Source organism: Equus asinus, chromosome 2, assembly GCF_041296235.1.
Source record: "Equus asinus isolate D_3611 breed Donkey chromosome 2, EquAss-T2T_v2, whole genome shotgun sequence".
Classification (NCBI taxonomy): domain Eukaryota; kingdom Metazoa; phylum Chordata; class Mammalia; order Perissodactyla; family Equidae; genus Equus; species Equus asinus.
The window spans coordinates 148,102,488-148,118,905 of record NC_091791.1 but is presented as its reverse complement, the minus strand read 5'-3'; the positions used below and the strand labels follow the sequence as shown (position 1 = coordinate 148,118,905).

The 16,418-nt window shown below is 39.8% G+C and overlaps 1 protein-coding gene across 7 annotated transcripts in view; it reads right to left on the bottom strand.

Annotated features, from left to right (window-relative positions):
• CEP152 (centrosomal protein 152) overlaps positions 1–15,078 on the bottom strand; it is a 94,850-nt gene extending 79,772 nt beyond the window's left edge. For 6 of the 7 annotated variants that reach the window (XM_014852862.3, XM_044764929.2, XM_044764928.2 and 3 more), the window contains exons 1-5: positions 14,934–15,071; positions 9,639–9,732; positions 1,470–1,573; positions 1,180–1,246; positions 814–1,092 (exon numbers count right to left, since the gene is read on the bottom strand). In XM_014852862.3, the coding sequence (XP_014708348.3) occupies positions 814–1,092; positions 1,180–1,246; positions 1,470–1,573; positions 9,639–9,725 (537 nt within the window). In that variant the 5' untranslated portion in view covers positions 9,726–9,732; positions 14,934–15,071. Of the gene's footprint in view, positions 1–813; positions 1,093–1,179; positions 1,247–1,469; positions 1,574–9,638; positions 9,733–14,499 lie in introns of all 7 variants that reach the window. The other variant, XM_044764926.2, reaches the window with a different exon arrangement.
• Positions 15,079–16,418: the final 1,340 nt, after the last annotated feature.

Sequence of the window (16,418 nt, the reverse complement as noted above, 5' to 3'; positions counted from 1 at the left end):
GGGAACATAAAAATGCACATATTCAATAACAAGAACATGTGACACAATGTCTCATATGCAATAAATATTCAATAACTTTTGTTCATAACATATTCAATAAATATTCAATAACATTCTATAGAGATAGAAGTAAGAGAAATTGACCCCCTTAAAAGGACCAAAAAATCACCCTGTCATTGAGTGACACAGAATAGCTATTCGCAAAATGCAGCATTCACTGTTAGGGAGAAAGTCTAAACAACAGTGAACTGTATCCTAAGGTCTTACTTCATTAAACTCTCCTAGGGTAAAACAGCAACAAAAAAGTGCTTCTTTCCTTAACATTCATCCTTTCTACTGCTATATCATCACAAAAGAGATATCAGCTTTGAAGTGTTTGACCTAAAATTTGTTAAAAGGGTGGTGAGCAAGAAAAATCAAGCAATTAAATGGTGACATCTATATAGAGTTACTGCTTTAAAACTCCATCAAGATCCCCTGAATGTAGCTTCACCCCAAAGCATAGTGAAACGGTAAAAGCCAGAAGCAGCAGTAAAACGAGGATAGTTATTCTTGAACAGACTTAACTTTGAATGTTTAACTATTTCCATAAAGCCTCTATTTTAAAATTCTGACTTCAGATCACGATTTCACTAGACTATAAAGAGAAAACAGCATGAGTAATTCAGCTAAGCATGAATAAATGCACTCTCAGAAATTTTTGTACTTAAAATAAATCTTACCATGCCACTTAAATACGTTTCTTAAAAACACACATACAAGCAAAGGCATGCGTACACACACAAATCCTTGAAAGTCAAGTTCTTACAGTACCTGAAAATGATTCCTTTGAGGATCTGAAAATTTAATTACATTGGTTGGTTGGCTATTAAATTCCTGCTTCTGACCATTGGTATACGGCCTAAAGTTTTCAGGAAGGTGATATAAATCAGTCTGCTCATATTTACTCAGAGGACTATAACCACTTCCACCTTCATCTCCACCTTCTTCAGGATGGTACCCAGGATGCTGGCCTTCAGTTTCAATCTGATTCTCCTCCCAGCCATTGTCGCTTTTCTCTCCAACATATAAATCCTGAATCTCATTATAGTCCTATCAGACAACAAGAGTAAAACAAAAGTTCTAAGATCTATTCCCACCCTCATCAAAGTCATTATCACATTAGATATTTACACTTACACTTTGAGATTTAGGCAGCACTCGATGCACATTCCAGTTCATCTCCGATTGCTCAGAACGATGTGGTCTTGAGAAAAATCAATACTTTAGATTTAGAGCTGATCATTTATTTGGACATAGATACCACAAAGAACCCCAAGATTTTAACATGTTTTCCCTCCAGCCTTCATCTAAAAGTTTGACAATTAGTCTACAATTTTATAATCATACACATTATTACGTGCAGAGAATCAAAAGAAAGAGATTTATAGAACTGTAAACTACAAGTGAAGGTGACTTCAGGTCCTTACTCTCCCTCTATGCCATCCTCACTGCAGTCCAAGGAGTGGAGCTCAGGGGAAGACAGGTCGTCATCCAGCATATCATGAGGAAGGTCCGTGAGTAACTGCTGCAACTGAGACAGGAAAGTCAGCATCAGTATCACATTGCCTTAAACACAAGGTGTCAAACCAAGGCTGCCTTGGAACAGGTGATTTTGACCGTAGAAGTCAAAGAAGTTCCTAATTCCTCCATTTAATAAATGTCTTAAATTCCACACGAATTATGTTCATCATTTCACTTGGGGAAGGGGGAATACGTAATACCAGGACTTATATTAGAAGGCTTTGCTTTTTTCTACAAAAGGTCTTAGATTTAAATCCACATACACAACAGAATTTAAAAACTTCTTGACGGGAACACAGCAGGTCATAATAATGGTACCATCACTGTTAAGTATTACATTATTACAGGGCAGACCTGACTCTCAGAATCCTCTTGTACCAGTAATCAGACCTTGGGGACTTGACAATCAGATATCCCCCAGGGAATCTGAGTAGCCAGCTGCACTTTGCCCGGGTGGTAACAGCAGCAGCAGCAGCAGGTGGCCTAGAGGCCCTTAAAAGCTCTCACAATGTGATGGAAACCTCTTGGGGAGTGACTAATTAGTAGACAGCCAACTAATTTCATTGATGAAAAGATACACAATACTCTGCTCTTGGGTAAAAGGAGAGCTGTAAGATTCAGCTTTCTACAGAGAGCACTCTCAAAAGCATAACTCTAAAACTGACATAAAAGGATTTGACTTCACTCTCCAATTTTTTTCCTAGAAAAATCACATCTCTAGCATTCTGCCTATAAAAACTATTCAGACAGAATAAATTCATTCAAGTTTCAAGATAAACTGTGGTAAAGAGATGAACGAATTGCCTAATTTGTTAAATTTCAATATCTATCTGTAAATGTCTTTCTTTAAATCTCAATATAATGTCTTAAAATGTGAACAATCAGAAGATTCAATATGTTACTAAATTGTAGGGGGACTGCTTATAATGATTTCTCTTTAAAATTAAGCACCAGTTAAATTAACAAGTTGAGTGAGTCCTCGCACAGTACAAAAATCAATCCCATAAAATTACGCAATGAGTAAATTTTCAAAATATTAAATACTCTGCAAAACCTTGGAGGAAAAAAATGAGATGCTCCTTAGTCTATGGCAGGTTTTTCCCCCCACTTTCTCTGTCATTAGAATAAAAGAAATGAAATGCAGCTATAAAATATATCTGAGTATTACATTAAAAGTCAAAAAGCTTTCTTAAACAAAATACATATGATAAAAGTTAAATTAAAACATTCTAAGAAAGGTCTGAAAGGAAGGCCCCAATTGTTTACCAAGCTTTCGTGAAGTCAAATTTGGGAACTTCCTCACTCCCAGATATATTTCTAATATTCACTGGATTATTAAAAAAAAAAAAGTTTTCTCAATCCATTTGGTTCCTTAAAAATGAAACGAGAGAAAAATATTCTATTCCAATGAAAAGTTATCTTCATCTCACAATTTATTTGATACTAATATGAACAACCAGGAGCCTGATTTATTAGTCACCTGCTCATGCAAGGTAATTGAAAAATCATTTTGAGAATCAGCAATATCAGAGTTAATGCAAAGATATAAAAAACAAGAAACACAAAAGAAACAACACTGAAAACCAAACAGAACAACATATTCGTAAACGTATACATGCACGCCGCCTCAACTGACAGGTAGCAAAGTGACTTCACAAACACAAAATTCACTAAGAAAAAACATCTATGAGGTCTTTTAAAAGTAGTCCAACCTGTTTTGTCTATAATTATTGCTTTAAGGAAAAAGACTATCCCCACATGCTATACAGAAAAAAATAACAAAGTAAATCTTTTATACTTACATCAAGTAAGGACTCCTGTACAGAAAGAATATTTTCTTCTAAACCTTCAGTGAGGTTCAAGTACACGCCTTATAATTCGGGGGAACCTTGACAGGGACATGTGAACAGTACATTTTCCCCCTCACAAAGACAGAAAAAGCTACACAGTAATTAAGCAGTTCTTGTAGCTTACTTTGCGACACCACAACCTTAACAAAATTGGCAACTACAGAGGAAAATTAATTTCAGCATAAACAATAAGTTCATCAAAACACTTCTGGGTCCATAGGTAAACTTATCAACTAGCAAAATCAACCCTAGAGTATTTAGTGTCTTATAAAATATTTTACACATATGCTGACATTTTAAAATCCTTTCATTCACCTTCAAAAAATTTCTCCATCAAGTTCTTTGGCATAGCTGGACCATATTCCTTGACTTCCATAACTTCCAGGGCAGAGAGAAGCTAAATGAGGTGAGTTCTCCCAATAAGGCCATTCAGGAACAAAATCCCACCCCCAAGGCTTCCTTTTCCCAGCATCAAAGTGTGCCCTCCTCATATACACTGTCAAATAGATTTTGCTTTTGGTCATTGGACCTTATGCCATAAAACACTGAATTACCATATCAACTTACGCATGTCACCAAGTAGAGAATTTTAGAAACTATAAACTTTCCTCGCTAAAGATGGACCCAACTACCAAATACAGACTCAAAGGCAAAGATAACAATCCTCAGAAATGACAAGATTTAATTGTACTCCTTACTTTCAGATTCATCAGACTGCTTTTTGGTTGCAAATGCAATCTTCTCAGTAGGATATTATTGTGTATCAACTGATTTAACGATTAAAGCGAGAACTTCCCTAGAAAAAAGATAATTTGCCATTGCTAAGGCTTCTACTGAAATGTACTCTAAACTGCTCTTTAAACTCCTCTCCTTTTACTACTTCACACGTTTCTTCTGTAAAAAGAGAGAAAAAAATGAAGGCATTTTACTCAAAGAACCTCAGCAACAAAACACTTTATTATAACCCGTGAAGAACATCCAAAAAGCCTATGTTTAGAGGGAATACAAAACAGAGAACACGTAAGGCTTTTGTCAGGATTTTCAACTTAAATTAACTAAACAGACTGTCTTCAGAAACTATAATCCTCGATATTCATGAAAGCAAGAGTTCTCAGATTACAAACCGTACAATACATCTTCTCCCCAGGGAAAAGCAGCAGATGATTAGCCAACATTCACACGCCTTTTGAGCAGCTTACCTCATAAGTACGCTCAAGAGATTCTGATATTTTAAAATATGAATTATTAAATAATGCTTTCATGATTACACACTAAGCAGACTCTTCATTTTAATCTAAGAGCCAAGTTAAAAACATCCTCGAAAAGGCCAAATATGGAATTGATAAAGGGTCAAATAACTAGGGCTTTAGTTTATGAATTACGCTATGTGCAGAATTAAAACACAAAAATTCATTCCATCAGCTAAACTAAATTTTATAATGTTAGTGGGGAAGACCTTGTCTGGGTTGCCACATATCTGAAAATGAAATTCAGCAGCATTTATTGGACAAATATTGGCTGCACTAGAGATGACACATAATAGAACTTTAGGCCTGGAAGGAACACTGGAGCTCCTCCAAGTTAAACCTATCCTTCTAAAGGTGAGCAAACCAGGGCCAGGGAAGGAAAGGAGCACACCCATGAAAACTAAGAGTTACAGTCGCAGAGCCGGCGCCAGAACCTGAATCTCTCATTCCCTCTCCTGCTTTCTTCTGACACTTAGTCAGTCACTAGAAGACACATATTTCTACCTGTTTGTACACAGTCAAGCTTCAGTCTGCCAGAGTTCAATGTTTTTGTTCCCATTGTGACAGTCCCTGAAAAATACATGTATAAAAATACTGTGTACATTCAAAGGCACAATCTAGATAAAGTATAAGAAGTTGCTAAAGAAAAATATCAGAAAAAATGTAATATGAATACTCAGCCATTTGTTTCTTTGATTTTCTTGGGTGGTGACAGGAAAATTCCACTAAATAACTCAAATAATATAAAATGTAAACAAATACTAGCTTTACAACTCCCTCTAGTGGGGGACAAAATACCAAAATGTTTCCATAATGACATCAAACAAGGCAGTTAAAAAGTGGAAGAAAGGCTATGCAATGGAAGCATTACCTCTAAAATACATGATTCCAAGCTCAGTTGGGCTTTATTATTCTATTAGAGAAGTACCAACATTAAAACCAACAGGGACTCAAATCAGTATCGCCAGGTCCAAGTTTCTGTTCGGCCATCTGCTACTTCAATCACCTACCTTTCCACTCAAGATCATTTTCCAGGTTTCAAAGACAGCATCATTAAATGAACCATCATTAGCAAGTATTACCTTGACAGCACAGATTACTAAGTACTTCTGCCCACAAACCACCAGCTCGAAAATACATACATACAAAATTTTACTATCTAGAACCAAGCAATAATCACAGAGCTACTTCTGGTGACATTGCAGAAAGTACATGTATACTCCAGCAAACTGTGAGATCCCAAATGACAATCTACCTTAAGCTGTGGCTTTACCAATAACCTTGAAGTTTATAACAACCATTCCTACCACAATAATAACAACTGTATCTCTGTAATATCTGATGAGGAAATCGCAAAGTATAGCAACTTTAGGTGAAAAATATTTGGCAAAACCTGATTCTTACGTTACGAATGAATTCATAAAAGAACTTGTGAATTCCTCTTCTCTGGGCCAGCTTTACGAGTAAAAGTTTGCCTAGAATACCTTGGATGAGGTCTACTTAGTGGCAAGAAGAACAACTACATCAGTGTTTTCAAGCAGTACAGCAAGAGAGTAATGTGCTCTAATAAGTTGTGGGGAACATGAATGATATGAAGACTAATTGACAAAATACTACATCTCCATGGTATCATCACCCTCACTCGCCTGCACCCTAATCTGAACTGTGTAGGAGATGGAGTTTCAAGCGACACACTGGGTGAGGCTGTGAGGTATGCAATTCTCTGCTATGCCTTGGTCCACAGTGGCCAAACTTTTACCAAAATACCACTTAGAAGTGTAGCAATTTAGAAATTATTATAGTGCCTTACTTTTCTGCAAAATTCTTGGAGGTTTTTTCAAAATATAAGTCTCTTCATGGTGGTCTGTGGCTTGAGATTCCACTGGTCTAGAAGTTCTCTGAATATTGAATCACTTTGCTAAATCGTTTCCTTTTCTGAAGATTAAATGCACTTTCTCCATTTGCCCTTCAGTGGAAAGAATGGATGGAATAGAAGTGGAAAAGGCAAGATCATAACTGTAGAGCTGCTATTAGGATGGCATGGAGGCTGGCTTATTCACTGACTTATGGGCAAGTGTGGACAAAATCCCAAGTGACCCCAAAGCACCAAAATTAAACTTAGTTTGGGAAAGCATGCTGTGTTAGGAACTGGCCGTTCAGACTAGAAGGTCCAAATTAGGATTATTCTGCCATTTACAGAGAGAGGATCTCATAAATCTATAGCATGGTAGACCATGAGTCAGATACGGCCTGCTTGGCCAGCCCTACAGGACATCCTTGGGGATACAGGCATTCCTCCTACATAAGAGAACTGAATACAAAGTGATTCACTACGTAGAGAAAGCACTATACATAAGCCCACCGCTAACGCTTAGAACCCAGCCAGCAATCCCAAAGCTACCAACCAGGCGGCCAGGAGAAGCCCGCTCTTTTCTTCAACCTGTCAAGGTCGTGAACTCTTCTGCTAACCTGTGTCAGGAAGACAGAGGAGGCTGAAAAGGCTTCTGGATACGCAAACAAGCTTCGGTTTGATCAGCCAATTTATTATTTTAACTTGCTGTGACAAAATAGACATGCAGCTGAATTTTTATGAACAATTCTGAATTTTGTTGCTGAAAAATCTGAAACTCTCTAGACTCTGATTCCATTTCTTCCTCTGCAGCAATTAAAAAAAAAAAAAAGTATGGGGCCGGCCCAGCGGCACAGCGGTTAAGTTCGCACGTTCCGCTTCTCGGCGGCCTGGGGTCCGCGGTTCGGTTCCTCGGTGCAGACATGGCACTGCTTGACATAAGCCATGCTGTGGCAGGCCTCCCACATATAAAGTAGAGGAAGATGGGCATGGATGTTAGCTCAGGGCCAGTCTTCCTCAGCCAAAAGAGGAGGACTGGCAGTAGTTAGCTCTGTGCTAATCTTCCTCAAAAAAAAAAGGTACAAATACCTTTTATTAACATGAACCACAACCATGTTAGAATCAAGTTAGCTGTATATTCTTTTCTTCCACTCTGCTAGAAACACTCTTAGTTACTTCAATTCTTCAGAGCTCCTTTTCCTCTGTAAATTCCCTACGCCAGCACATAATCCCCCTGGCTATTTTCTATATTATCTAGAATTAACTGCCTCCTTAACTAACTAACACCCCATTTAAAACTTTCACCACATAACACCCCCAGCAGTAAGCTCACTCTAACAACCTACCCATCTCTCTAACATCTTTTCCAATGAAAAATCACCTGTCAGATGATTTTTTCTTCTTCTGAAAAGTCTACTATAGTAATTACTTCAACTGATCCTCTCAAGAATCCCAGTAGCTAAATTCCAGCGACCTCTCCAAAGCCATCAGGGTCAGGAAAACCTCATGCTGTGAATTCACAAAGTAACCGAAAATCCTCCTCCCCATCCTTGCCATAACAATTGTTGTGAAGGACCCTGTCAAAGTCCAGAAACCCTGGTCAGGGTCACAAACTCCAATGCCCTCAACGACCCGGCAGAGTTTACAAGAGCAAGGAAGCCGGCGGGTCCAAGTGCAGAAGCCCCTGTCTGTGAGAGGTGGGGACTGTGCCCTGCTGGGAAGGGAGAGCCACTGCTCAGCTCCAGCCTGCCTGCTGCCAGCTGCAGACACAGGCCGCATGTGGCCAGAGCTTATAGGACACTTCAAGACAAGCCAGAAACTCTGGATTGTTACAAGAAATTTTCCAATCTTTAAATGTAGATTCATTTTAAAAATACTGTGCAACCAAACTATGCATGTCTATGGACAAAATCCCCTAAGCTGCCATTTCCTATCTCTATGCTAACTCCACTGCCAGCCATCTGGGCAATAGACCCTTTTCCTTGCTTCCTGTTAATATTAATGGTCCACAGTAACTATTAAAAAGGATTATTTGACATACTAGAAAATGGATCACATCAAGCATAGTCTCAGTACAAAACAAGCCTGTTACCACAGTCAATCAAGAAATTTGACTCAAACTAAAAATGATTATAACAAGTAAATTGACTTTTACCAAATGCTACTATTACTACTGCCACCATTTACTGAACAGTTACTATGTGCGAAGAATTCCATTAAACACTTCGTGTGTGTGTGTGTATATATATATATATATATATATATAATAGGATCTCCTCCTCTTACTCCTTTATTCTATTCACCACCCAACATTCTGAAAGATCTTTCCAAAATATGTATCACTTCCTTGCTTAAAATCCCCCACTGGCTTCCCATTGCTCCTAGACTAAAGTACAAACACCTTACTATGACATGCCCCAATCCGGCCCCAGCACACCTCTTCACCTTATCTCCACCACTCACCCCTTGCTCACACAATCCCAAAACCACAGCCCTCTGCTTGTTCCACAGATACAAAGGGTCTCTTCCCGATTTCCAGGCTTTACACTCATTGGTGTCTTGGCCTAGAATATTCTTCCTCAGGCTTCTGCATGGCTGCTCCTTCTCGTGAGTCAAGTCTCAGCTCAAACATTTCCTCCCGAGAGACCTTCCCTCACCAGTTCCCTAGGGTCACTTTAGTATCACCCTATTGGTTCCTCTACCATTTACCAGCACTAAATTATCACTCACTCAAATTACTTTATTCATTTTTTACTTGTTTATCTGCCTCAACTAGGATATAAGCTACCCAAAGCAAAGAACCTTCTGGACTTGTTCAAGGCAATGTTCCAAGCAACTGGAAGCTAGGCCTTAGCCTCCAAAGCCAACCAGTACCTTCTCAACAGAAAGATCTTAAAGAATCTAACCATTTATCTGATGGCATCATTCACAGTTGTGTTGTACTCTTCTCTCAAACAAGGAAGCATTCCACTCATCCACCTTTTAAATGTGTAAATACTGATGAGGTTTTAGGAATTAAAAAAAAAAAGAATGATAAATTCCTTCAAAATGACACAAGATGATATAATTTTAATTAGGAAACAAAATTATTTAAGATTGCCTTTAGAGTCTTTTTTCTGAGTAACTTACCTCTTTCTCCCTTTCATAATCTTCTTTGTCGTATTCTTCGTCTTCATTTTGTGTCTGCAGTGCCACACTGCCAAAGTCTAATGACATGGTCCTCCTGTGGGAAAATAAAGATGTTTGGTTTCTAAATATCCCATAAAAGCTCCCCAACCAAACTACACAAGGGATGCCATTCACAAAAAGACAACAGCAGCCAGGGAGAAGATCTATGTAACTCATGTATGACAAACGCTTAGTGTGCCAAATATAAGGAGAGTTATTACAAATTAATTATGGTTCACAGAAAATAGCTGTATGACAGCAATACATAGAAAAGAAAAAATGCAAAAAGCTAATAAACCTATGATTATACATTTCCAGTGGTCTAGAAAATATAACTTAAAACAGCAAAATTTTTGTCCACACAAAAAAAGGTAACAACAGAGTAGAAATGTGCCAAAGCACAAAAATTGTAAGAATAACTCAGTTTCTAACTTATTATTAAATATGGCACAGGTAGTAGCCTCCATAATTTGCTTCATCCTTTGAACATCACAAACCCAGATATGACTCATGTTTTACAAAAAGAGAGCCACTGAATTCTGAGTTAACGATTGGCACCCAAAAACCATTTACAATCTGGTAAACTCCATGTGACAAACAACAAAAATATAAGTGTAAATGTCCTGCTCTTGAGCCTGATAAAATTAGGTTCTAGCAAAAAAAAAACTCAGGACAAACAGAAGTGAAGGCTGCAAAGCTGTCCCACTGTGGAGCTGCAATTCCAAAAGCAACAGCAAGAGCTCCCTGGAGAATGCTAACTGCTGTGGCAGAAGCACCAGTTGGGTTTTCAAGTACTTACGGTCAAAAGGCTGCTGACGATTTGAATTATGCTTAGGGATCCTGACACTACACAGCAACTACCCAGAATTTCAAAGCTTTGAACAATCCCGACAAAAAAGTCGGCAGGCGTCATCAATTACCCGGCCTAACACTGCCCTGCATTCAATCCACTCCGTGCACGCCAATGAAACACACTTTGATGTGAGCCTGAGCCACAACTCATTCACGACACTTTTCAGGCTCTAAAATGTCATTAAATTGGAAGACAGACCCAGCAATCCAAACGCGTTTTACCATAAAGAACTTAGCTCCCTCGTGTTAACAGCTGAGAACCATGATCACAAACTTTCAGGTGAGCCAACAGCTCTGCAGCAAGACAGTCCACTTCATCAGCTCCAAAGCGCCCTTGACTGTAGGACACAGTTCCATTTGTACCACTGAGAAGAAGATGTAGCCAATTAAATTATGTGGCCAACATCATTAATTTTAAAATGCAGCCTGACTTTGTAGATGTTAAAATGTGAACAGAAAATGTGCGCTTTAGAAAGATGAAATATGGTATTACCGATGAACACAAATATGAATTTCAATGCTGAAAATCCCCATATGCCGAGTTTTTGTTTGTTTTTCAAGGACTGGGTTATGTTTCTTGGCCAAACTCAAATTTGCAGGCCACCTTCTCCAACCCACCCTCTCTGGCGCCTACACTCAGCCCGTCCCTTTCAACTCTATCAACTCATATGCCTCCCATCAATGCAGACCCTTCCAGCCTCTGCTTCTTAGACCAGACCTGCTCCTTTTTAGTCTTGTGCCAGGGCTAAAAGGAGGAAGGGACATGTGTGCTCTTTCACTGAGGGGGAAAAGACAGAAGCCTGGGCATTCTAAACCTTGTCTCCACGCAGCAGCTACAAGAACCCTCTTGTACACCAGCATAAGATGGAGATCCGAGTATGGTAAAGAGCCTCCAATACAGCTGAAATGGTGAGGGAAAAACACTCACACGTGCTCATGTCTCGGGGGGTTTTTTCACTACAGCAAGTGAACATCAAGTCCACAGAATCTACAGACAATGAAAATACTCGCCCATTTAAATCCTGTCTCCTTAAAAGAAATGAGATTCAGTTAGACCTTAAGGACATCCTGAATTCTCAGGCAGGAGCAATCTTTCCTGTTTCTGATTCTTACAGCAATCCCCACCTCCTCCTGCATTTTATAGTTAAAGCCAAAATATGGAATTTGGATTAAGTTCTTCTTTATTAGACAAAAGAAGGAAGGGTGGTTTTTTTTTTTCAGTCCTTCACTAACCTGCCATTAATTCCTGTTGAATATTGAAAAAGAACATTAAGATTTACAAGAGCCCATTGCCAAACACAGCTACTTTAAATAAAGAGCTATTTTTTTCCTGATAAAGAATAATGAATTCTACAAGATATTTTCATTTTTCAGTGAAGAGAATGTAAAAGACCAAACTGTATCTTTCTTTGAATGGCACTTTAAATCCAAACCATGTCATTAAAGAAGAATCTGAAAATATCTGAAAAGACCAAAATTTCTCTCCACTGAGGAAGAAAAGGAACAAATCACTTTTCCTTCTTAAAAGTACAAACTAGCAGAGACCTTAAGAAACTATTTTAGGCATAAAGAGAAATTTGATAAACTTACTGTCATCTAAAAAAAAAAGACTGAAAAGATAATTCGTATTTTAACTAAAATTTAAAATAAGAGCTAATGCTTTTCTTCAACTTATTAATCACTATGAATTACCACTGCTTTCAGAGACTTTACTGTAATATTCAGAACAATACAAGAGACAGCTCTAGAAAAAAGTAACAAGACAGTAAACCCAGAAGCCATAAAGGAAAACCTTGACAGAAACTTAACTACAAAAAAATTAAATTTATATGTGGCAAAAGACATCATTAACAAGTCAAACGTTATGTATGAAAAAATATATCACTAACAAAGTCAAAAGATAAAATAATAAATAATGAGAAAAATATTGGCAAAACACATGACAGAATTCAGACATACAACTCTCACAAAGAAACGGAAAAAAAAGGCAACCCAATTTAAAATGCGCAACTGACATGACAACCGATTTTAAAAAGGAAATGTGAATGCTCAATTAACTTGAGAAGATGTTTAAGCTCAGGAAGAATCCAAAGTGTCATTTAAACAATGAAATATGATTTTCAACCGCTAAATTGAAAACAAAAAAACTAGATAACACCTAGTGGTGACTATTTTATAGGAAACAGGCAATCTCATGAATTGCTGGTGAAAGCATGAACTATGAAAAACATCTTGAAAACTATCAATATTAATATGTATATTGAAAAAGAACATTTGCCCTAGTAAAAGTACTTCTGAATTAATTTTGCAACACTATGCCACCAATAAAGATAATGAAATGTTTCTATATTTATTGACTGATTACTAAAAGATCAAAATGCAGAATAAGTGTACCGTATGCTTTTTTTTTTTAATAGCAATCTGGTTAATACTTTCTTCCTAGGTAGACAACCTTTTCTGAACCTATTAACAAGACTATGTTCTGTCCTTAGTTACACTCAGATTGGAAGGGCTCAGTGTCAGTACTCAGTTTGTGGTCCCTGGTTGTTTTCTCTGCCCTCCTTGCAATGAGAAGACTAATGGGTTTTTAGTTGTACACAACATTAAAAAGCAAAAGTAGCATTGTTTTTGCCTCACCTAATAGCTGGTAAGCAGAATCAAAATGTATCTCCCCTACCCTTTGCACACGGTAGGCACACAACAAATATTTGCTGAATGAATATGATACATTCACGTTGCCCTATACTGATTCATTAGTTCAATAAAATTTTACTGAACACCTACTGTGTGCCAAGTTACATCCTAGATGTATCTAAGACATGGTACCAGCCAACAGAAGCTTATAGTCCCTTAAGGAAACAATGATATAAATTAATAGTTACAATGCTACAGTGTAATAAGTTCTGTAATAGAGGAAAGTACAAAGCACAAATAACTTTGCTTAAGAAGAAAGGAAGGCTGAGAGAAGTTTCACAGAAAGAAAAAACTTTAGATTACAAATGGATGGTAAAGGACACAACACAACTGTAAGTGGTTAAGAATGAGCACTCTCACTCTGACAACCCGGGCTCAATTCTGGTTCTATCTATCAGCGGTGCATTTCTTCTCCATTTCTTCATTAATAAAATGGAGGTAAAAGTAGTACCTACCTCAAAGATTGGTTATGAAGATTCCCAAGATAATGCACCAAAAGTGCTTAGCACTACGTACCAAACAACACATTTTAGTCTTGTTATGATTAGGACATTATTATTGATGAAGAGGAGTCTGTCAGCTACCAAAGAGGTTAAAGGAACAAACAGCATTCAACACACCTGAGAAAAGGTGAAGGCGCAGCCTGTGGCAAAACTTCCTTCAAATAACGCAACCCCTTCTGGGATGAAAATGCCACCTCCTTCAAGGTGCCCTCTCAATCCTGTTCCCCCAGGAAATTGGTCACTCTTGCACTTTCAGACTATATTTCTTAGACTTTTCTCACAGCTTCAATTTCAGCCTCTCTTATTTAGTTGAGTGCATTCACATATCCAGGGAGGGCATATAAACTGTCACGCCATTGTGAAGGATATGGCAAAATTCAGCTGAAATAAGACTCAAGTTCACAACTAAAAGATAGAAACCGTTAAGGGCCACAAAGTTGGGTTATTAGTGCCCTAGGAGTTAGGAAATTCTGCTTACTTGCTTCCCTTCTAGAATGGAAATAGCCAGAGCACACTAGCCTATTTTAGACTTGCAACACCAGGCTTATGAGGCCTATTCATTCATTCAACAATTATTTACCAAGCACTGCTCAAGATTACAAAGTTTAACAGGACTTGGTGGAGGGAAAGAAAATAGACATACAATACAAATGATGACAGTAATCTGTGATCAGTGCTAATGACAGCAGCTTGGACAAATCGATTCAGGGTGCCCAGAGGATGCAGCGAGTAGGCACCCACAGGCTAACAAATGAAACAGTCAATGGCCTTACCAAGGAACTCCGTCTAGCGTCAACTACTGCACAACAAATAGGTACCGCGAGACAGAAGCTGCACGGAGCCCAGAATGCCCGCGGCTGCAGGCTTTGGCTGCCAGCGTCACAGGCACTCGCTCAACACACGTGCACAGAGCACCCACTGTGAGCCAGACGCGGCGCCAGGGTGACCAGGGCGGGGGTCGCCAGGGTTGGGTGTCAGGGCTACCCCAGCAGCCTGGAGGAGGCGAGGAGGGATTCCCAGACGTCACTTCTAAGTAGGATCTTGGGGTCTCGATGACACTTCAAAGTCCAAGGCTGAGCCTCGCAAACCGCGGGCAGTCCACCACCGCAGGATTTGGGGAGGGGGCGGGTCAGACCTCCGGAAAACCTCAGCCAGGATCCCGAGGACCGTGCACCTCCTCCAACCCCAGCCTCGAAGAGAAACTCACCGGAGGCCACGGATGCTGTCACCGAGGGGAAACCCTAGCCCCGGCCGAAGACCAACCTCTAGCAAACCTCCTTCTCCTCCCTCTAACCCGCTAGCTCCTTCCTAGTCACAACCGAACCCACGGAGCCCTGAGGCCATTGAGGAGCAGCCGCCGCCTTCAATCGCCGGCTAGAAGCTGGCCCGGTGGGCGGGGCCATGCCGGCTCGGGGCAGGGCGTGGAGGCGGAAGTCTCCGCCTTTCTCAAGCTTGGTTGAGAAGTCCCCCTGCAGTTGCAAATATACGGCTGTTTGAAAGCGGGCGCCAGAGGTGGCGGGAAGCTCCTCCTGTGCGCCCATTGGTGGATTCGTGAGCCAATTACGAAAGTGTTCACTCTGGTGAGGGCGGGCTTATCGGTTGCCTAGAGACGCCCAAGCGCCTGGCCTCCAGCGTTAGGCAAAGATGCACCTGTCTTGCCTGGGCAACCTTGCCCCTTTCCTAACCACCCTATGGGGCCGACTGGTGCGCTGACTCGTGGCCCCCGCGCTTTCCACCCCAAATCCCTGGTTCTCGGCTGCAGCACACAGAATCCCTCAGTTTCCCCACTGAACTCTTACCTTGGAGGTTTTTGCATTTGCTCCTCTGATTCTCTAGGGTGCCTGCTTCCCCATCACCCAAACAGCCTTCGATGTTCTTTTACTTTGTCTTCTTGCTTACTAGGTCCCAACTTGTTTGAATTTGTGTTTCTTTAATTACTGATGAGATGGCACATTTTCCCACGTGTTTGTCCACTACTTGAATTTCCTCTAACGTGAATGTTCTGGTCACTTCCGTCTACGTTAACCTGCCCTTTAAGACAGTTCTGCCCAGTCTGCAATAAATCCACTACTTTATCTACCTTCTATGGTTGAAAGGGTCCAAGGGAATATCAAGGAGTTGGTAGCAACAGGTTCACATAGTCTTTTAACCCTTTCCCATATATACTAACACGGAGTAAAAAGGTTGTTTAAGGCTCTTCATCATCTGGCTAGTTTTCCTTTGCTGCCTCACCATCCCACCCTATGATGTCTGCACTGACACCTGTAACCCCATCCGCCAGCATAATGGTCTGGCACATAATAGGTACTCAATCCACAGCAATAGGTGAGTGAAATCACTGGCTGAGCTGTCTGTGGTTCCAAAAGTTCTTTTGTTTTGCTCAAGCTATTTCTTTCACCTGTATTGCCCTCCCTTACTTCTCCACCTACTCAGCCTTCAAGACAGATGGGGACCTCCACTGAAGGCTTTCATGACACACATCTCCCTCCCTGAGCAAAAACGACCTTTTCCATCTCTCTACACAGTGTACATAACTTATTATAGTTGTTATTATCTACTATAATTGGTGGTTGTGTGTCTGTTTCACTCAGTCCAATGTTAACGTCTTGAGGTACTTACTTTGCTTCTTGGACGTCTACTATGCTTCATGGCCCCTGGTAGACACTCAAAACAAATTTGTTAAATGAGCAAA